Consider the following 22075-nt stretch of genomic DNA (forward strand, 5'->3'; position numbering starts at 1 on the left):
TCTCTCCTCCAAAAAACTGTCACATGTCGCCAGAGGTGTCTCGCTCCCTGCGGTAACCCTCTGAGCTCCTGGCACAAGTACAAGTCATTATTTCCATGGTAAAGGTCAGAAGCTCTGTCACCTGACTCTAAAGTGGAGCTGAGTGGAGTCGCCCCGAGACAATGACCAAAGGTCAGTTTTCCGTTTTTGCCTCTCGTACAGTCAGTATAGATTTGAGGAGGACTGGCTGCTCCCAGATCTGCTCATGAGCCCCTTTTGGTCGCAGTGGCTTCTAGACATGGAGGTTCAGATAATTGGCTGCAGGGAGCTCCATAATGAGCCTGAGGGTGTGTAATATGACACATCTTCAAGGCGAAATATTTTAATAGGACAATTACAGCGACGGGGAGGATGTTTTGCGTGGAGTGAGTGATTGTTGTGGAGGGGCTCTGTGATGAGGAATTCAATGGCATTTAACTCCATTATCTATTGTGGCTCAGCAGTGGGGAGATTTTTTTTTAAATAGGATTACAGTCTTATTTCAGCTTATCTTTGTCTAAGTGGTCTGACCCAACAGTGCAGGGTCACATTATGCGTTGGAGTTGTATTTGCAATTATTATCTTATATTATGCTGAAAGACAGCGTATAACTGGATGTAGCCGTAAACCCCTGTGGTGATTTGACAGTTTAAGGTTGAACCCATGAATGAGTCTGTGCGCAAATTGGTCAGATCCAACTTCATAATCCGGAGTTTCTAGACATATATATGATGTTAAAGAATATTCTATTACGCCGGCTGATGCATTTAAGAGCAGTGAATAATTAAACAGCGCGGTTAAATCCAGCACAAAAACACAGCGCTGTTTAATTCAGCACAATTCATATGCTCAGTTTCATCTGAAGATTTCGCCCCGGGCAATGCCTCCAACTCCGTCAACCACCGCCTCTGAAGCGTTCAGACTCACCAACCGCAGGCCCGACCAGTCAGCTCTCTGACACTGACCCGGATCGCCTGCCTCAAGTTAACAATGCACCTCTCTCCCTTCAATCACCCAAAGTGGGCTGACTATAGATGAGGTTAAGTACAGCATAAGCTTCACTTCCAGGAGTCACCAGGGCCAATTATATCAGCCTGACTACTCTTCCCAACCTGAGCTCCACGGTGTGGAAAATGCAGTTCCACTGGCTGCATCACTGGGGACAGAACAGGCCAGTGCTGTCTGGAGCCTGAGCCAAGCGCGGGCCAATTTGGCATGCAGAGGTCTATGGAGAATAAGCCCGATGAAATATATATATGATCTTCTTCAAACATGTATTGTTCCGCGCTACTGTGTCTTATCAGGCTGGCTCCCTCCTGATGTCCTCCAGGCTTGGCAGAGCGAGACTCTACATTTCAGATTGTGTGGGACCGGTGCACGAGGAATGCCGAGGTTCTCTCAGAGCTCCTTACAGTAAACAGTAGGGATGAGTATTGATAAAGGCAAGTTCAAAGCACTGCAATCAGTTATTCATGTGTTCCAAGAAGCAGGAAAGAGAAGAGGAAATCCTACTGATTTAGAGAACAATGGAGCAGATTTTTAAGGTGCTTTCTTCAGCTCTTATTATGGCTCAATGCAAATATTGCATGCAACCCTTAAACAAACAAATATATTTGGTTTTATGCAATAGAAGTATTGTCTTAAACTTGGCTTTTATGTCTGTGCATAACCGCCTCTCTCTGCCTTTGGAGCACCAAACACATCTGCAGGTCACTGCTGACCTCTGCCTGTCACAGAGGGAACTGCATCCAGAAATTCAAACTGGATAATTAACCCATTATCTCAGTTACACCACTACAAAACCAGTCCCATAGAAATGGGAAACATTTGTAGATAACCCCCTAATAATGGATGCATCGTGCACATACAGCTCTATGTAGCTATAGACCACAGATGTATTGAAACATTGACTTCAACAGGCCTCGTTAAGAAGAATGCACTCTCAGGCAGACTGACGGACAACATATAATTTATTAACCAATATGGCGTTTTATAGAGAGAAGCAAAGACAGAGGAAATGTTTTAGTGATGATGCTTGTGCTTGAACTGTAATCCACAGTAGCCGCATGTTCCCACTTTTGTGTCTTTATCCTGGAGAAAGAGAGACAACAGTGACAGAGTTAGTATTTATAATTTAGGACCTTTCTTAAATTACAGAAAACACATACAAAAAAGTTAGTTAGTTTTCTTCATCTTTTGACTGTATCTCTGCAATCTGACTATATATTTTTCAGAACATTTCCTCTGACTGAGATGACTGGATCTCAAGTATCCCAATTAAATAAATACAAGTAAACCACTGGACACTGAAATGTGATTCACAGGACTAACCGAAGTATTGGCTGCTGGTAAACAAATGATAACTAGTCACAATGACACAGATAACTAATAATGGCTCGGAAAAAAATGGACCTCTTTAAATGAATTCATCATATTAGTAGGTGCCGGCTCTTACCAGGTTGATGTAGACTTTGGGGTGACCCAGGGCTCCTCCACCTCCATCACAGGACACCACTCTTGCCTGAACTTCAGTCACTGGCTCCTCTGCCACCAACTTGATGGCAAAGTTCTTATTCACCTTGATACAAACAATGTGATTTATAGTGATTTTTGACTTAACTACAACTAGGTTCACATGGGGAACAGGTGAGCCACACAGTGAGAGTGTAGTGATGGATGCAGCATTTGTTTTGCACGTTTGGATGATGATTGATTTTGCACTGGCATGCATCCAGGTTTTAAAGATTTAGATTAGATTCAACTTTATTGTCATTGCACAGAGTACAAGTACAACGAAATGCAGTTTCAGCATCTAACCAGAAGTGCAAAAGAAGCAGTAAAGGTGCAGTGCAGTGTGCTGGATAAATAACAGCATAAATAACAGATAAATAATAATAAAAAAAAGAAAAATAACAGTATGAACAGTGGATATGAGATGCAAGAGATAGAGATAGATAGATAGATAGATAGATAGATAGATAGATAGATAGATAGATAGATATACACAGTACCAGTCAAAAGTTTGGACACACCTTCTCGTTCAACTACTTTGAAGAATGTAAAATATAAAACATATGCTGGTTTCTTGAGCATTTGTTTGTTTACCACATAATTCCATATGTGTTCCTTCATAGTTTGGATGTCTTCAATATTAATCTACAATGTAGGAAAAAATAAAAATAAAGAAAAACCATTGAATGAGAAGGTGTGTCCAAACTTTTGACTGGTACTGTATACAGTATATATACACAGTATAAACAGTAAGGTGTAGGTATGTATAGCCACTGGAGGAAGGTGTCAAGTAAAGGGGTCAGGTAGTCAGCATGGGACATTTTCAGTATAAAATGTCCTTTTAAATGTGTGTTAAATTGGTTTGTATGAATATTTGTGGTAATAACATTTGCTCAGAGATAACTGATATATTTGCATTCCAATTAGCTGCTGTCTGGGCTTTATTAAGCTTGTTTATTTTAGTAACTTGTTACCTCTTTCTGTCTGCCAACGAATCTGGCTCTCCTGGGGTCATCTTCATCAAACACCTGAGAGGAAAACAACACTGTTACAAATGTATTTATTTAGATTTATTTAGCAAGACACTGCATGCAGATGTACTTGGTTCTTCGTGTGCATGCAGCATCATGGCATCTGTTTGCTTCAGTGATGTAATGAATGCATGAAATATAAATAAAAATAAAAAAAAATATATATAAATAAATAAATAAAAATATATATATATAAATATATATATATATAATAAGATATTCCTTTATTAGTCCCGCAGGATTACAGCAGCATAGGGTATACTGCACACAAGAGACATAGTAAAAGAAAGACAAGATAAAGATAAAATGAAATAAAAAAACAAGTATTATAAATAAGCAATAAAAAAAAACAGTAAAAAAAATCCACAATAACTGAAATATTATATGTACAGACAGAAAAAAACTATTTATATTTGCTATTATTTATATATATATATATATATATATATATATATATATATATATATATTACATTACATTCACAGTCATTTAGCAGACGCTTTTATCCAAAGCGACTTACAGTCAGTAGTATATTACATATCATTCACCCATTCACACACTGATGACAGGCTACCATGCAAGGTGCCACCATCAGACTCTAACTAACATTCATGCAACATCCAGTCCACACCGATGGCAAGCCTTCAGGAGCAACTTGGGGTTAAGTGTCTTGCCCAAGGACACATCGACTGCTGAAGCCGGGTATATATATATATATATATATATATATATATATATATATATATATATATATATATATATATATATATATATATATATATATATATATATATATACATATACATATATATATATATATATATATATATATACATATATATATATACATATATATATATACATATATATATATATACATGTGTATGTGTGGGACATCGACTGCCGAAGCCGGGTGTGTGTGTGTGTGTGTGTGTGTGTGTGTGTGTGTGTGTGTGTGTGTGTGTGTGTGTATGTACATATGTATGTATGTATATATATATATACATATATATATATATACATATATACACATATATATATATATATACATATACATGAAAGGGTTAATTAACATACATATTGTCCTTTTCAAAGAGAAAGAAAAAAAACAAACCTTGATAAACTGAATAACAGCAGCAATCAGCTGTGCGTGACGTCATTGCTACTTTGACGCATGGCTAGGCTAACGTTAGCATCCAGTTAAAACAAACAGCAGCATTACGACAGAATCACAGATAAACTTCGCCATCTTCACCTGTCCGGTGTGAGTGATGGCCTCGCCGGTCCTGGACACCTCCACGCTGTAGCGGAGAACCGGCACAGCGGCCAGCCTCAGAGGAGAACCCAGCACCTTAGCGTTCCTACTGAAGGACAGAACCCTGCACACCGCCGCCGCCATCTTTACGACAGTCTATTTACCCAAGGTGCATTGCGAGAGAACATTTGAGCCTGGGAATTTGAGCTCCCTAAATTTTGCCTGTCAGGTTCCACCAAGCTTTTCACTTCAATCATTATATTTCTGGATGTATTATAAAATAAAACATGTAAAAGCTCGCCTATTTTGGTTGTGTGGCTATGCTAAAGGCGAAGGAAGCGATATTTAACCCGAGTTAAAGTGGGGGAAGTGACTGACAGGCTAAACTGAGGGCACATTAACAACGCTCACCTAACCCGGAAGCAGTTGCATCCTCACAAGCAAGAGCAGCAGCACGGTGGCATTGGGGCGATTAAGAGCAAACATTCAGGGACAGATCTCCTCATTTTAACACCCTGACAGGTTTGTTTATGTTCTTAGATGTTGCATATATGTAGACTTATATATGGGACGTTTTTAATGTCTAGTTTTGGCCCTTAGCAGGTCAACACACTGACATGCTTGTCTCCTTGGCATGCTGCATCAGTGGGTTGCATAAAGTTAGATATGATGTAGATTCATAGGGTAGTTTAGCAGAATTGTAATAATGTTTAAAGTTGTTTGGTTTGTAAAATGTGCAAAAGTTGCCCAATGTTTGTGTGATCTGGTGGCATAAAGTTAGCTATGATGTAGATCCATAGGATAGCTGAATGAAAAATTTAAATTTAAAATTTATTTTAAAACAATTGATTTTTCAGATCAATTGTTTGGTTTGTAAATTGTGCAAAAATGTCCAAGGTGATGTCTTTAAATGTCTTGTTTTGTCAGAAACCCAGTAAATATTTATTTTAATAACAATATTTGTTTTTATAAAAAAAGCATGGATTTGCATAAAACAATGTTTGTGTGAGCATAAAGTTAGATATGATGTAGATTCATAGGATAGTTTAGCAGAATTGTAATATTTAAAGTATATAGGATTATATAATTCAAACTAGGGCTGCAATTTAATTAATTAATCTGTCAATTGTTTGGTTTGTAAAATGTGCAAGAATGTCCTTCCCAGTTTTTCAAAGTCCAAAGTATTGTCTTTAAATGTCTTGTTTTGTCAGAAACCCAGTAAATATTTAATTACAATATAAAACAGAAAATTGTTTTTAGAGGCTAAAAAAAGCATGGATTTGCATAAAGTTGCTCAATGTTTGTGTGATGTGGTTGCATAAAGTTAGATATGATGTAGATTCATAGGATAGCTGAATGAAAAATATATATAATTCCAACTAGGGCTGCAATTTAATCAATCAATTAATCTGTCATTAGTTGTTTGGTTTGTAAAATGTGCAGAAAATTGTGAAAAAATGTCCATCCCAGTTTCTCAAATTCCAAGGTGATGTCTTTAAATGTCTTGTTTTGTCAGAAACCCAGTAAATATTTATTTTAATATAATATAAAACAGAGAATTGGAGTAAGTCTCCATGTTTTTAGAGGCTGAAAACAGCATTTTCTTTTTACTTTCACTATTAATCCATTGTCAAAAAAGTTGGGACACATTTTTCTGTCGCTTCACTTGTTGATTAGTCGAATAATCATTGCAGCTTTAATTTGAATGTGATGGTCAAGGGCATTCATTGTTTATTTCTCTGAAATAGGAGCGTTATTTCAGATTAGAATGAAGAGGCTGAAGTCACATCACAACCTGACACTAATCAAACCCAAGACAACCCCAAATTATGATTTGCAACTGTAATTGCATCTGAATTATCTCTCGTTGTCTCCCTCTGCAGCCTTTGACACCATGGCGTCTCTCCTCTTGAAGCACCTGGCGACCTCCCTGACTCGCCAATTGACCCAGATGAGGAGGTTAAATGTGACCTCACCGGCAGCTAGTGCCTACAGATGTCTCTGCACCCTCACCACAGCTCCCCGCACACTACTCCTGTCACCAACCAGAGTCAGCTCCATCCAGCCCCCTTCATCTGGCTCCTCTGCTCAGCGTGGAACATCTCTGTTGGGACAGTGTCAGCATCTTGCCTGCATCCAGCCGTCTGCGGGGATGAAAACCAAGTCTGCCCTGAAGAGGCGCTGCAAAGACTGTTTCATTGTTCGGCGGAGGGGGCATTTGTTTGTGTTTTGCAAGACAAATCCAAGACACAAGCAGAGGCAGGGCTAAAAAATGATGGAGTATTGAGAAGATTGCTTTGAGAACGTGGAAATTTAAAATAACTGTGATTTAAAAAATAAAGTGTTTTGCTGAAGAATGTCTATAGCTTTTTTCACTCCGCCTCTGTTTCCCTGGTTAATATAAACAACCCAAAATACACGAGATTTTCACAGTGAAGAAACTGACTTGTTGCAATCTGTTAACTATCATAAACTTATAGAACATTTGAACACAGCTGCAATATTAGTTTAATTCAGTTAAGCTTCCAATCGTGGTATATTTCTCCTAGTAAATAAATAAAGGCCAAATCAGTCATGCTTTAAAATTACAGGTCTATGTGCATATAATTAGGATTTAGACTTGAAATGAAATACAAGCATACATCAGTTTCTCTATGGATCATTTCTGGGTCATTTTTATATTTTTTTATCTAACTTTTCATACACAGCAACACTTTACACAGCAGTCATTTGATTATGGCCAAAAACTTGAAGCCAATTTTGACCCAAGTTATCTAAAAACAGAGTTTTTCTCTTTTTTTGGATGGGATACAGATACACACGCATTATCCAATTTTACATAAGATCCATTTCCATCGTTCTTCCACATGAGGGAGCCAAAGTCTACGCTACATGAATACCGGCTCCATCCTGTCATGTAATTCACTTGGTCGCTTTCACTCCCCTTTTCTAACCACTGATACCTATTGTAAGGTTTTCATATCGACCTGTGGTTCCTACAGATCAGTGTCTCTACAATATTTACTCACAAAAACTATCCAGATTCTTGTCTTGAACATTGTAATCAGCCACGGGTTGCACAGTTTTGAAGTCACATTGGAAACTAGCTGTTAATCCTAAAATCTAAGGCCACTTATTCTGTCATTGTGTTGTTACTGACAGACAGAGAAAGCTGAATGCACACAGCAGTATTAACATGCTGTAAAATCCACAGTGTGCATACACGGAAAGCCGACTGGTTTGGAGGTTGTTTGGCAACAAACACTGAGGCTACGACTGCCATCCCGCTTAAAAAGTTGTTCTAAAGGTTAATGTAAACTGATGGAGGTGCCAGGAACAACAAAACACCTGCTTGCGTGCATTTATACTGTTATTGCATCTGGGTGTTCGTGTAATCAATTTCCAGTTAACACAGCAGGATGGTATTGAGAAAGCCTTTCTATGACATTTCACTTAAAACACATGGTTGTGGACAGACAAAAGCTTCCTATGTGGTTACAGAGAGGTGACCCAACATGCAGCAGAAATAGTCAAACACTTTAATGAAGTTTGTCAGTATGTAGGTGTCAAAAGAGGCTTACAATGTCAAAATGAGCACAAAGATATTTGGAGTAAGTCTCCATGTTTTTAGAGGCTAAAAAAAGCATGGATTTGCATGAAGTTGCTCAATGTTTGTGTGATGTGGTTGCATAAAGTTAGATATGATGTAGATTCATAGGATAGCTGGATGAAATATATATATATATATATAATTCAAACTAGGGCTGCAATTTAATTAATGAATCTGTCAATAGTTGTTTGGTTTGTAAATTGTGCAAAAATGTCCATCCCAGCTTCTCAAATTCCAAAGTGATGTCTTTAAATGTCTTGTTTTGTCAGAAACCCAGTAAATATTTATTTTAATACAATATAAAACAGAGAATTGGAGTAAGTCTCCATGTTTGAGAGGCTAAAAAAAGCATTTTCTATGGTATTGAGAAAGCCTTTCTATGACATTTCACTTAAAACACATGGTTGTGGACAGACAAAAGCTTCCTATGTGGTTACAGAGAGGTGACCCAACATGCAGCAGAAATAGTCAAACACTTTAATGAAGTTTGTCAGTATGTAGGTGTCAAAAGAGGCTTACAATGCCAAAATGAGCACAAAGATATTTGGTGATAAACCAGTTAGCAGCACAGTACGATGAAGGTCGGCCATCTGGCAGCTTTGAGAAACAACAAAGTCTGTTTGAATGGGAAGTTGCTGTTATCTAAAAATAAAAGACAGTGTGCATAAATTGATGGGTGGATCAAATACAGATGGAAACTCTACTTCAATTGCGTACTGAATCTCACTGAAGGCAAATCATCCCAAACGCACATTCCACAGACAGTCAGTGGGTTCTTATCCTCTTCGTCTTCTTCATCAGTGTGTGTGTTTCTGTGCGTCTGTGTTTGTCACTTAGACGAGTGACTTAAGTATTCCAAATATCCAACCCCTCTTCAAAAGGTTCATGTTGTTATAAAAGTAGGAGCCCATTTGTTCACCCAGCTGTTACAAATCCTCCACATAATCAGTAACATGACACCATTCCCAGGGCTTTTATGTGAATGGTTTCCAGTGACACTCTCAGTGCATGACTTCTTAAATGCCTATAGTTGTAATTGTAAAGAGTTAAACTGCTTCATATTGTAACATTGTCTTGTTTGTGGCCCTTTGCTTTCATAAAGGAACCTAATGTGAGCGTGGGTGCGTTCAAGTGCCTCCAAGTATTCCGATTTGGTCATCTGCTTTCAAAATAAAAGCTCCAACAGGATGCTGTTCACTGAGTTCCTGCACGTTTAACATATATATCAGGATATAACACATATATTTGGATTCCACACGTGGATACATGTATATAAAAATTAAAGAATAAAAAAAAATCGGATTTGTAAACATGCAAATTGATATTTTAGAGCAATATAGATTGTATTAAATTCAGAATGACTCTTTCAAACTTGCATGCACATTTTAAAATAATTGTTTATGCATTTTTTATTCCAGTGCATGTGGTCCATATTTGGGTGTGCAAACAATACAACGAAGCACTTTTTCTTATTGTGACATTACAAATAGGCTGCATTGCACTTTTGCACTTTTTTTTTTATGTACTTTATTGTGAATGGCACAACAGGAACTCCTTTGCCTCTCACCTTTTTTGCAGCTTGATCTCCTCCATCAGCAGTCTCTGCTCTGCTCGGAAGAGGGAAGACTCAATGCAGAAGGAAGGCTCTCTCCTTGGGCATTGAACCACGAGATCAACCCACGTTGCAGAACATTGTTTTTTTTGTTTGGACTGGTTTTTTTCTTTAGTTCTTTTTAAAGGTGTAAGTGACTGTTGAATGCAATGAAGTCTTCAAACAGTCGCCCCTGCAGAGTGGGCACAAACCCCTTCGTCCACGACCTGAAATTCACCGTGACAGAGAAAATAAAGGTAAGGCAATTAACATAATAATAATAATAAAAATAAAAAAAAGTTAACTTTGTATCTAAATGCATCATCCTTTTTCATTGTAAGTTGCATTCAAGTGCATTGTTTGTGTTGTGCATTCACTAACTTGCAGCTTAACCCCCCCCCCCCCCCCTGTCAGACACTTTAAATATGTCCTGTTTTGCAGGCCAGATGACTCTCTGGTGATATAACGTGGGAAATCTGTACTCACCCCCCCCCCACCAACAAAAAAAAAAAAAAAAAAAAAAAAAGAAAGTCTTCAAACTCAGTAGCAGTGAAGCAATATTCTGAGAATCTAGGAAATGCAGCCCTGCAGAGTTTTCCTGATAATAGGGAGTGTTGTTGGTGAGAAACAACCAAAAAAAACTAACTTTCATTCATGCATTTCATAAAAATCTTCTCTCTATCTTACATAATTTGATGGCTCATTGTAATGCATGCTCATTAGGATTTGCCTTAGTATTCTAGGCTTATATTGTGCTGAAAACAACCGTATAAATCCAATGTAAATCTTAAACTCACTTTATTTACTATATTATTGTCTAGAAAAAAAGTGTTTTGTAGTTTTGAGCTAATGACTGTCTAGCCCTCAGTATGGTTAGCAGTAACCACAAAGATAAGATAAATGCTTGCACAGACTTCCGTTGAGCTCAGATTTATGAAGGAAACAATCAGTTAACAGTTTTCACAAGTATCATTTTGTTGGTCATCGATTACGTCACGGCCCTGCTGCTCCATTATAAGTGTCAACTGAACCGTGTGCTGTCCGTATAGGGGGTCGGCCACTACTCCACATTTTCCTAGATGGATCTGCCAAGCAAAGAGTTGAATCTTGATTGACCAAATTTGCATCAGACATTTGCATTGGATTTTTTCCCCACACACAACTTTCTACACGGGGATTTTTTTTTATACATCATTGCACTGTTCAGCTGTCATACTGATATGCTGAACAAGTCAACAGTTACTTAAATTTCTCTGGATTCTCCCTCTGACAGTTTAAACTTGTTGTGTCTTTTGAATCCCAGACACACAGTGTTTACACTCAGGTGTTGGCACAGGGTTGAATAAGCTGACTGCTAAGTTTCATGTGAACTCTGATAGTCCTCATTAGAGTGGATCGGCTTCCAGGATAGCGTATCAAGTGTGACTAATGGTTTGGTTTAGGTTAAAGTCAAGGTTAGGATCTGTCCTGTTACGGTTGCTCCGTCCTCAGACTGATACTTAAATACAGTGGTGGCACATGTAAAGACGAGCACACACACACCTTGTTAAAGCGATTTATGCGCTCTGGGCCAAACATGGACACGAGATACTCTGCTGTTTTGTTACGGATGGACAGCTGTGGCTACATCCTAAATCAACCATTGTAATCGATCGTATCTGGCTGCTGGAGGAGGGCCTTCTCATCAATCAACCAATTGATCAATGGGTTCTCATGCTCGGTGATTGGTGAGGTCTGCTGACAGGATGACTGCTAAAGTAGTCCAACTGACACACTACATCAGGAATTTCATCTAGTTTTATGTCGCCTAGGTGGTCATTTCTTTCATTGTGGGTTAGCTATGAAGATGAGATTAATTGTAAAGCAATTGCAGTTGATCCTTGACACCATGCGGCTCCGCTCCATAGACTCCAATACAAGCATTTCAGATTTTCATGCTGTTTTTTGTGGATTTTGAATTAGTCATCGTTAAATGTTGAGTAATAGTGATCCTCGTTACCTCAGAGAGGTTGAAAGGAGATAACTATATGTTTCCAAAATGTTAAGGTTTCTACGTAAAGTCCTGTTGATATTTAGCAAAGAACATTAGCACGTCTTTAATTAGCGTTAGCACGTCTGCTCTTAGATGCTTGTTTAAGAAAAGGAGATGCACTTATGACTTCTGGTGACTAGTAGTTCTCTTGAATACCTATGTTGAATACACTTATTGGATAAAAGCGTCTGCTAAATGACTGTAATGTAATGTTATGTAATGTCTATGCTACGCTAGCTACTGAAGGTATCCTGAACGTCTACACATGCTGCTTTTGCCTCTTTTCAGTGACTAAAGACCTTAACCCCGCTTCACAGGAACAGTATTGTTCCTTAATTTCGCTGTCCTCTGCCTCAATCACGAGTTGTTGTTGTGGTGGTTTACTACACACTGTTGTCTTTTGCTCTGGCTTTTGTCTTTGACTTTTTAACCCGTTTTATCTCTGCTGAATCAGTTTCACATCCAGTTTCACATTAGCGAAGGGCCCATTGCTGTCTCGTCATTCTACCCAAAGAAATCCCATGAAAAGAGTTCCACTAAAAACAAATATCAAGTATGTGTTTCTCCGTATTTGTTTGCAGTCACACAATCGGACAAAAGGAGGAAGTGCACGCCCATCAGGTTTATCTGTTTCCCCATAGCTGCAGGGCTCAGAGATGCCTGCTTTCATTCAGAGCAAAGCGCACACAAAGCACAAGGCTCAGGAAATTGGCCCTTTATGGGGGCACCGCCGGTTCCCAACAATTACGCTTCGCTGAGAAAAGTGCTAAACCCGTTTTGCCTTTTTGGTTTTCCATGCTTTCACCACATTAAGCTATGCTTTTAAGCTTGGCTTTGCGAAGACCCTCTAACCACTTCAGCTCAGCTAGTTGAATGCTGTAACTATACCTTTTTTTTTTTTTTTTTTTTTTTCCTGTGTTCTTGCTGGAAGAAAATCTTTAGTGGTACATATCAGTTTTTCTATGGGAGCTTGCACTTGATTGTAAACAGTTGCGTGTCTGTGCCAGATGACAGCAGCAGTCCAGTGGCTGTAAGCTGGACCATGTGTGTCACTGCGTCTAGTTCACACCTCCCACTGCCTGCTTTTAACGTGGCGCTGAGGTGTGTTTGTCCACTTCACACACATGTGTGCACTTATTTGTGTGCATGCACAGTCCCCACACAAACATACAGAAGCTTTACCTGAACAAAAATATCCTGACTTCCTATGTAGATGCCCTAGGCTTTAGGTCTGTATGACAGCATGACGTGGGTGTGGGTTTGATGCATAGAGCACATCCTTCCCCTCTGGTACTTTGTTTTTTCTAACTTCCAACAAACAGGATCAGCTGCACTGTGGACCAACTAGGTCAGCAAGTGAAACAGACAGACACATTCTAGCGCTCCTTTCAGCTGAATCACACATTCCTGAACAGTGAACATCATATAGACATGGCTGCAAACTCTCACGTTTGCAGAAAATATACCTGGGTCATCCAAGCTGCAATGTCCAGAGATTTGATTGTGTCCCATTTACAATCTCAGGAAATATCTAAAATAATTATAGTTATTTTATAATAGATAAATTGCAGATATTTTTGGTTATTTCAGTATTGAAACCTTATTTTTGTGCATCTATTGGTAGTTTTGGAAATAGTATCTGCTGGATTTCTTTATAAAAATTATAAAAAAATTAAAAAAACTTTAGTATAAAGATAAAACGTAAAGTATAGAGATATTGTGAATTTCACAAGCACATCTTTTTCTTACAGGTAAATATTTAAGACAAGGTTTGACTTGAACATTATGTGTGTAACGTAAAAAAAAACCTTGTACAACAACAACATGACAAACGGTGGTTGAGTGCTTCTTGGGACCCCATGTGGTATCAGAGCACACTTCTCTTTGCTAATTGAAAACAATTAACCGAGGCCAATTAGCCTTCACTGCTGGATATAGAGCACTTAAAAGTGTTGCACAGGGGAGTTGGGTGTTATTTATCATGGTTATGGAAAAGTGTGTAAGATGCAGTCAGCCAGTCAGTCAGTCAGTCAGTGTCAGTGCAGATAAATATGAAAAAAACAAAATGGTAATAATATAAATTGTTAATTTTGATAAATACATGAATCGGTACAATAAATAAAAAGTAATTTTGTGAAATGTTCAGCCTTGAAAAGAAAAGAAAGTAGTACTGCTGTACTCATCCCAAAGGAAAATGACATCATGCCCTATTTATGACAAAGCAAGTCTGTTGTTTGCTCTACTACGTTCATCCGACCTGTAATACTGGTTCTCGACAACTGTTGCTGTGATCGCCATGATACTTTGTACAGACTTTCATGGCTTCCAGAGGATAAACATTACCGACTTTGCTGATCCCCTGACTTTCCCTCGACCACCAGGACGAGGTTGACATTTATGGTTCAGAGGGAAATATCTTGACACCTATTTTAAAGTTTACCATGCAATGTGTTACATATATTCTAGTTCCCAAGAGGATGAATCCTAGCGACTTTGGTGGTGACTTTTCCTTCAACTCCAACAGGTTAAAGTCTTCACATATTCAGTGAAATATCTCAACATCGTCTTGATTGATTGGCACCAAATGTTATTCATGTTTCCTAGACAATCTATTCATTCATGAGATTGACACCTTTGTTTTTTTTTTTTATTGGAACAGCTCAACATTTATTGTATGTTTTATTTATTGTATTCTTGGTCCCCAGATGATGATTTTTAAAAACCTTTCTCCCCTGGCTTTTTGATCTAGCGCCTTATGTGTTATGACCAAATACCGGCATAACTAGTAATATAAGCATCAACCTTAGCTGAACTGTGTGCTATTAATTAGCACATGATAGCATGCCTTATTAAGAATGTAAACCATATACACCTGCTACACTTGTTAGAATTGCCATTGTGAGCATGTAGGAGAGCTGATTGTGAATATCAGCTCAGAGCACTGCTGTGTGCTTTAAAGCCTCAGGCTGGGGCGACGGTTGTAGAGGCTTGTTTTGTCAGTCGAGATGAAATGAATAATGCCGTTCAATCACATCCCCAGTAATGCTGTGCACCTATTTAACAATCAATGCAAATACGAGCCCGTTTGTGTTTGTGTATCAGGAGACAATGGGGGCCAATCGTGTCTTTCCAGAATATCCTGAAATTTTAACATGCAGCAGAATGGCCTAACAAATCAGTGAAGTTTACCCTCCGGTCAAAAGACATCTGCCGCTAAATGGTCTGTATAACCAGTAGACAATAGTAATTCTGTTTACTTGTCATAAAGAGTACTACTCAGCCTGTAAAAACAGTTTTATAGTGTCTTTTTTGGCTATAAAGGGAGCTTTTTCAGATCTGAGTAATGATATCATCAGGGTTATTTTAACACGCTGTGTAATGTTCAGTCTTGCACATAAGAGGAAGCTCTTTGAGGGCTAATAATATAAGGAGTGCAGAAACAAATGGAAACAAAACTTTGAAGATACCTTTTTATCAGAGTGAGGATTTGTCTTACAAGGGAAGAGTATTTTATTTATTTTTTTACAGCAAATTGCAAATCATCAGTGGAGGATGGGCCGGTGCTCACAAAAAAACACTAGAAATTGCTCCCCTCTACCACGCCCCAGCTCATTCTCATGCCACCTCCTGCGAAAATGTCAGCGGATCCTCCCAGATGGATTCGTTAAGCTCTGATGATGAGTGCACTGTGCGTGAGGCATGGGGGGGGAAGGCAGGCAGGCAAAGGAGAGGAGAGGCGTTAGAGCATCATAAATCTCTCACATACTGTTTATTTATTAATACTGCCCTGCAGTGTGCACCTGTGCTCCCCCTCCTCCGGAGAGACAAAACACACAGCGAAGACGGACCGGGAGGGAGGGATGGATGGATGGATGGATATGATTCCCCAGAGTGGTCACAGAAAGCACAGTAGGAGGAAAACATTTGAAGGGAGAGCAGCATGATAAATGAAGGTGCAGCTGAGCAAATAGACTTGGGGAGTGATGGATGGATGGATGGATGGATGGATGGATAGATGGATGGATAGTTGAGGGGAGGGATTCCTGCGGGATTTGGTGATTACTGTAAAGCAGGCCGGGAGGTTGATGAGGGGAATGACAGGGCGGGGGATCGAGCAGAAGTGGGACAAGAGGAGGCAGGACGGGGCTTACAATGTCACACAGTCTGAATTTACTCTGGAGGCGTGACATTGTGACCCAGTTAGTACACAAAGACACACACACACACACACACACACACACACACACACACACACACACACACACAGTTAGAGAAAAGGCATGACAGGTCAGTCAGCTGACCGCTCATATCCTCTCTGGCTCTCTGGCTTCAACTAACTTCATTGTAGTGACGAGACTGAAACTGCATGACTTACTGGTGAACTTGGGCTCCTGCGCTGTTTGCAAAGTCGCCTTATCTGTTTTTTCCTACCTTACTATTTATCCAGTAAAACCTCACAGGTGTTATGCAAAAGAAAAAGCCCTTGTCTGATGAGGCCAAACGGTCAGCAAAACCCCAAAACTGAAGGAATATTGTATTGTTTGCAGAATAAGCTTCTGGAGAGGCACTATACTTATAAAAAGGGTCCTGAATAGTCATAACGTTTTACAAACTTTTAAGGTATACAGCTGTAAAAGTATTGTAATGGCAAATTATGTTGGAAGTATATAGTGTAAAGGTTTTGAACGGGACATTGATAGTGTTAGTATAGTAAATTGTGTAATTTCCACCACAGTATGTGTTTATAATATAATTTAAATGAATGCAATTAAAAGTGAATATGAACCAAATAGACTTCCCTATGACATTTAAAGACAGCTAATTAAATGAATAATACATATCACAATAGAGGGCATGAAACAGACATTTAAAACTTATTCATATGAGCTAAATTGGCACAGTTATTCACATGCTTGGGACTTCCTGGAAGTTAAACATTTCTGGGAAAGGGTTTCTGCTGTTCTCTCCACCCTTTTCAAGAGACTGATTAATGAATCTTGTCATACAGAGATATTTCCCAACTAGAGCTCAACTTTGGAAAGTTAAAAGCAACAAAACCCCAAAACATTAATTGTCCTTAGATTTAATCAGAAATTTCCTGATTATTCCTTGAAATTGTAAAAAAAAAAGTATATTGTGAAATGATTGGGAAATATCTTTTGTTTTCTATGAGCAATCACAGTAATGATGTTAACAAATAAATCAAACAATGCACAGCCAGTTTTGGGATTTCCCCCCCAGTTGTGGTCTTGACCAGCATCAAAAACATCTTTGCACTCTTTGTCCGAGACCAAGACAAGGCCGAGTGAAAATGCGGTCGATTACGAAACAAGACGCAAGTACTACAACACTGGCCCCAATGTCCAGATTCTGGTTTGCCCCGGATGAAGAGGTTTGATTGACTGGACAGGACATTTTACAATGCCTAAACAAGGAACTTGGTACATTGTGGAGCTGGGAAGGTTCCCAGAGCGGCGCTTCCTCCGGCCCGAGTCCTCTTAAACTCCTCCTCCAGGGACCTCAGTGGCAGCAGGAGCAGCTTGGTGTTATTCCTGTTAAGAGGAAGTATTGCTGTATAAATAATGGGACATATTAGCCTGTGAGCTCCACAAAGGTGTTATTAGAACACGACTTTCTGAAGACACAGATGGAATGTGCTCTCCCACCTCCTCCACTTTCAGGCGTTTATGTTAAATGACAGTTGGCTGAAAAACAAAAGGACTGTCAAACGGTGGAAGAGTGAATAATAGATTGTGAAAGCGCAGTGGAATGATAACAATGTGATGGCTCATATCTCTGTTGTCTCTGTCTCGCTGCCTCTCTTCAGATAGGACTGATGTCGGTTACAGTGTTTCCAGTGCGGCTGCTGCTCGTGTCCTTCTTCATGCTGCTGGGGTGGCCCTTCGCCTTCGCAGCCTCCCTGAGGCGATCTGATTTCGTCATTGAGCAACCGTCGTTGTGGATGAGGTGTGTGTGCGCGTGCACGTGCGCGTGTGGGGATATTTCTGTTTAGAATCAGAATCAGCTTTATTTGCCAAGTATGCATTGCCATACAAGGAATTTGACTTCAGTTTCTCCGTCGTTCTCAGCGTAGATACATAGAAATAGACAAATAAAAACAGAAAACAAGGGAAGCAAAGTAGGATAAGGGAGGCATAAACATTTAACTTATATATACAAGTATAAATATAAATATATATATACTGTATACAAAAGTACGTATATGAACATAAAAACACAACAACAATGAAATGGAGTTAAAAGAGCAGAATGGAGGTAATAGTGTAGGAAAGTGTGAAAGTGCTATTTAGACATATGGGATTACACATACCTGTCGAAATTGCAGCTTCCTGTAGATAGAATTATAATAAACAGATCCAAACAAACAAGGTCTTTGATTACCACAGTCGTGTTTATTGGTGTCTGCTGAAAATCATATGTCTGCTTATTTAATTTCATGAATAATATAGTAGAAAACAGAAGATATATGAACATATTTGAAGCGAGAATGATCAGATTAAAGCAACTGGATTAAACGTTTTCAGATATAAAACAAGAGTTTATCCGGTTGCACTAACAAGTCTAAAACATTGTTTTCATGCCGAAATTCACTTTGTACATTTTTAACTCCCATGACATAAATTTACACTTTGCACCAACCGTCTATGTGTCCTTTACCAGCTTCATAGACCTGAGTCTCCGTGTGATCATGCGAGCCTTGTGGTTTTGCGGAGGCTTCCATTGGATCAAGGTGAAAGGTGAACGGGTGGCGCCCTCTGAAGCTCCCATCCTCACCGTGGCGCCGCACTCCTCCTACTTTGATGCCATCCCAGTCACCATGACCATGTGCTCCATAGTCACCAAGCTGGAGAGTAGGAGCATTCCCGTCTGGGGCAGTGAGTAACAACACCTTTACCTTCACCTTAGATTTAACGAAACATTTATGTGCCATAATGACATTAAACATATTCTCCATTTAATGCAAACTGCTGTGTAGAAGTTACCAGACTGTAATATGAAAAGAGTTTGAAGCCAGATTATCTTTGAACCACACATTCTTTTTTTTATGCTCATGTTAAACTTCTGATTTACTGTAATATCTTGAATATATATATATATGTATACTCAAACAGTGAAAAGTTAGATTACCTGGCTTCATATATTTTATGATTTGTATTGAATTAAATAATGAACAGCAGTTTCAAATCCGGTTTTCCCAAATTGAAGTTCAGTTCACAGACAGGCATTAGGTAGAATATTGACACAAATGGTCATCTTTCTTTTTTTCGTGTTTTGTTTGTGACTTGTATTGATGCAGACATGTTTCATGCTGTCAATAGTTAGCTTCTCTATCTATGGTACAGAATGAGTCCTATATGCTCAGAATATAGAAAATTGTCAAATGATGGGGGAATGAATGTACCAGCATTCATATAATACATTCACAGTTTTAAATGTTAAAAAAGGATGAATATGAAAAACAGATTTAAAAGGACCTGCAATAGAAAATTTTTTTTTTATCAAATTTGAAAAGTATTTTTTGCAGAAGATGTATTCTAGTTAAACCTTTTTATATGACAATTTTTTTTATGATTATTGTGGCACCCTATCCTATTTTTTAATTTCTTCAATGTAATCAAGTTCTGAGCTGGACCCCCTCTTTTACTGTAAACTACAGTGAACAGTGTCTTCCTGCAGCAGGAAACATCAACTTTTTAACTTAAAAAACCTAAAAATCTATGAACAAAATTCTTATTGGGAACAGGAATCCTTAATTGTGCTAAACACCTTCCTTTCTCTTCAATCATTTCTCTATGGCTTGATCTTCTAGTTGAAAAGAAGAAGATCAACTTACATAAACGTTTTCTCTCTCGTCCTGGCATTAATTCAAAATCTTTCTCTACACCACCTTCCTCCCAGCTCTGATCAGCTACATCAGGCCGGTGTATGTGTTTCGGTCGGATCAGGACTCCAGAAGAAAAACTGTCGAGGAAATCAAGCGGAGAGCCCAGTCCGGAGGGGAGTGGCCTCAGGTAACGTACATGAAACTGCACATAAAGCCAGATGTACACACATAGAAATACTGAACTTCAGCTCACACAGATCAATGGCGATTTAAAATAAGGAGTAGGAGTCAGATGTTTGTCTTGTATTTGCACCTTAATGTGTATTTATTTGTTCCAGATCATGATATTCCCAGAGGGGACGTGCACCAACAGGTCGGGGCTCATCTTGTACAAGGCTGGTATGTGTTCAGTCCCCTTTCTGACATCATGAAGGGTAGTGTGTGTGTGTGTGTGTGTGTGTGTGTGTGTGTGTGTGTGTGTGTGTGTGTGTGTGTGTGTGTGTGTGTGTGTGTGTGTGTGTGTGTGTGTGTGTGTGTGTGTGTGTGTGTGTGTGTGTGTGTGTGTGTGTGTGTGTGTGTCTGTGTGCGTGTGTGCATTTTATTGAACACAACCATGTGTTTAATCAATGTAGATTCCACTTTAAACCAAATAGCATTAATAAAGCAGAGCTGCTAGAGTGGACTCTAATGATTAAAGCAGGTCAGCAGGTAGAAATCAAAAGTAAAAGTACCAGCACACTTAATCCACACTTCCTTGAACCACTTCAAAGTATTCCCTAAACTAACCGTGGTCTTTTTGCAGCAAACCAGTCCAGCTGTTGGATGGAATGCACCTTAGGCTGGTTTTAGGATTTATGTTAATCAGCTGATAAGAACAAGTTTAGATATATACCACATGATGGCAACGTTATGGGAGATCCTCCACATCACGTGTCATTGAAAAGTTCAAAAACAGTTCCTGTTCATCCGGTTGTAACCTGTTAAACTACATGCTTGTTCATACTTTATGGAAGCAAATAAGAAACCATAAGTATTGCATTTTAACAGCCAATGAATACTTAAAGCTACTACAAGGAACTTTTGTGTTGCTGTAGTGTTTCTGAGCACCAGAGTCCCTTTTAGAAAACCCTCTCAGCACGGTCTGACAGTCTGTCCCACGCATTCCTGGTTCTCGTTCTCCCAGCGCCTCCCTTCCCTGGGGCCTGCCCAGCAATACAGCCAGGGAAGCAGGGGAGGCAAGGCTCAGCTCCTGGTCAGAGGAGGAGCTGCCGCTGCAGGGCGCGGAGCTTTCCTCCTCCTGCTGGAGCTCCGACTGCAGGTTAAAGGTGGCAGTGAAGCCAGATCTCAATCTGTCTGTGGTGGGCTGGTCGCTGCCGGAGGCCCCGCCGGAGTTTCTGGTGAAACCGGCATGATTTCCTCTGATTTCATTTGGAATCGGACTCAGAGGCAACGATGAAAAGCATTAAGAATAACTATATAGAAATAACCATCTTCTTGCTGATGGTCTTTTTAACTTATGTAGCTCATACGTTAGCATCAGTTTTAAATTAAGACTGTTTAATAACCAGTTTAAAGTTCCTCACAGTAACTTTAATATTGACATTTAAACACCACTGAATTTATTACATTGAAATACCATTTATGTCATGTACTATGACATTGAAAAAAAAGTATATCCACCTATTGAAATAGCAAATCAACAAATTCTACATTATCATTTCAAAGTAGTGAAAGATACGTGGTTTTTCAAAGTAAAATATTTATTCAATGCTATGAATTCAGTGGTGTTGAAATGTCAATATTATGTAATCAGTGGCTGTTAAAATTCATATACCTATTTCTCTTATTTGCTTCCATACTTGAGAGATTAGATGTCGTTATGAATCAATCCTGTCGGAGCTAAGTTTAGTGAACTCCCACACGCTTGTAGTTTTAACAGGCACTTGGGCATTGTGGCAATTCTCGGTAAAACCACATACAAGTAGGAACTTGACTGCTTGCATGGTTAGGTTAGGCAACCAGCTTCAAAACGAGGGTTGGTATTCTCCAGAGTAGCTGATACAATAATTGTCCAAACCACAGCTTTAAACAAAAAATTAATTGTGTGGTTCTTGGTAACATCCAGCCAAGGGTGTGTTGTTGATTTGAAAGGGAGATACCGTGTGATCGTTTTGTTCAGTG

General features: G+C 39.1%; 3 protein-coding genes across 3 annotated transcripts in view; 2 read left to right on the forward strand and 1 right to left on the reverse strand.

Moving 5' to 3' along the window:
* Positions 1-1970: 1970 nt before the first annotated feature.
* On the reverse strand, positions 1971-4991 carry ndufs6 (NADH:ubiquinone oxidoreductase subunit S6). The gene is made up of 4 exons (XM_054606275.1): positions 4816-4991; positions 3504-3557; positions 2474-2596; positions 1971-2109 (listed from the first exon to the last, which is right to left on the reverse strand). Exons 1-4 carry the CDS (start codon positions 4957-4959, stop codon positions 2041-2043), a joined length of 390 nt encoding a protein of 129 aa, XP_054462250.1. The 5' UTR covers positions 4960-4991; the 3' UTR covers positions 1971-2040.
* A 1709-nt stretch (positions 4992-6700) lies between these two features.
* On the forward strand, positions 6701-7161 carry mrpl36 (mitochondrial ribosomal protein L36). Its single transcript, XM_054606276.1, has one exon. The coding sequence runs from the start codon at positions 6710-6712 to the stop codon at positions 7082-7084; it is 375 nt and encodes a 124-aa protein (XP_054462251.1). The 5' UTR covers positions 6701-6709; the 3' UTR covers positions 7085-7161.
* A 2872-nt stretch (positions 7162-10033) lies between these two features.
* lpcat1 (lysophosphatidylcholine acyltransferase 1) overlaps positions 10034-22075 on the forward strand; it is a 20186-nt gene continuing 8144 nt past the window's right edge. Inside the window, exons 1-5 of the mRNA XM_054606064.1 lie at positions 10034-10273; positions 17876-18015; positions 18730-18944; positions 19969-20081; positions 20233-20293. Of these exons, the coding sequence (XP_054462039.1) occupies positions 10187-10273; positions 17876-18015; positions 18730-18944; positions 19969-20081; positions 20233-20293 (616 nt within the window). The 5' untranslated portion in view covers positions 10034-10186. The remainder of the gene's footprint in view (positions 10274-17875; positions 18016-18729; positions 18945-19968; positions 20082-20232; positions 20294-22075) is intronic.

Source organism: Anoplopoma fimbria, chromosome 10 (genome assembly GCF_027596085.1).
Source record: "Anoplopoma fimbria isolate UVic2021 breed Golden Eagle Sablefish chromosome 10, Afim_UVic_2022, whole genome shotgun sequence".
Classification (NCBI taxonomy): domain Eukaryota; kingdom Metazoa; phylum Chordata; class Actinopteri; order Perciformes; family Anoplopomatidae; genus Anoplopoma; species Anoplopoma fimbria.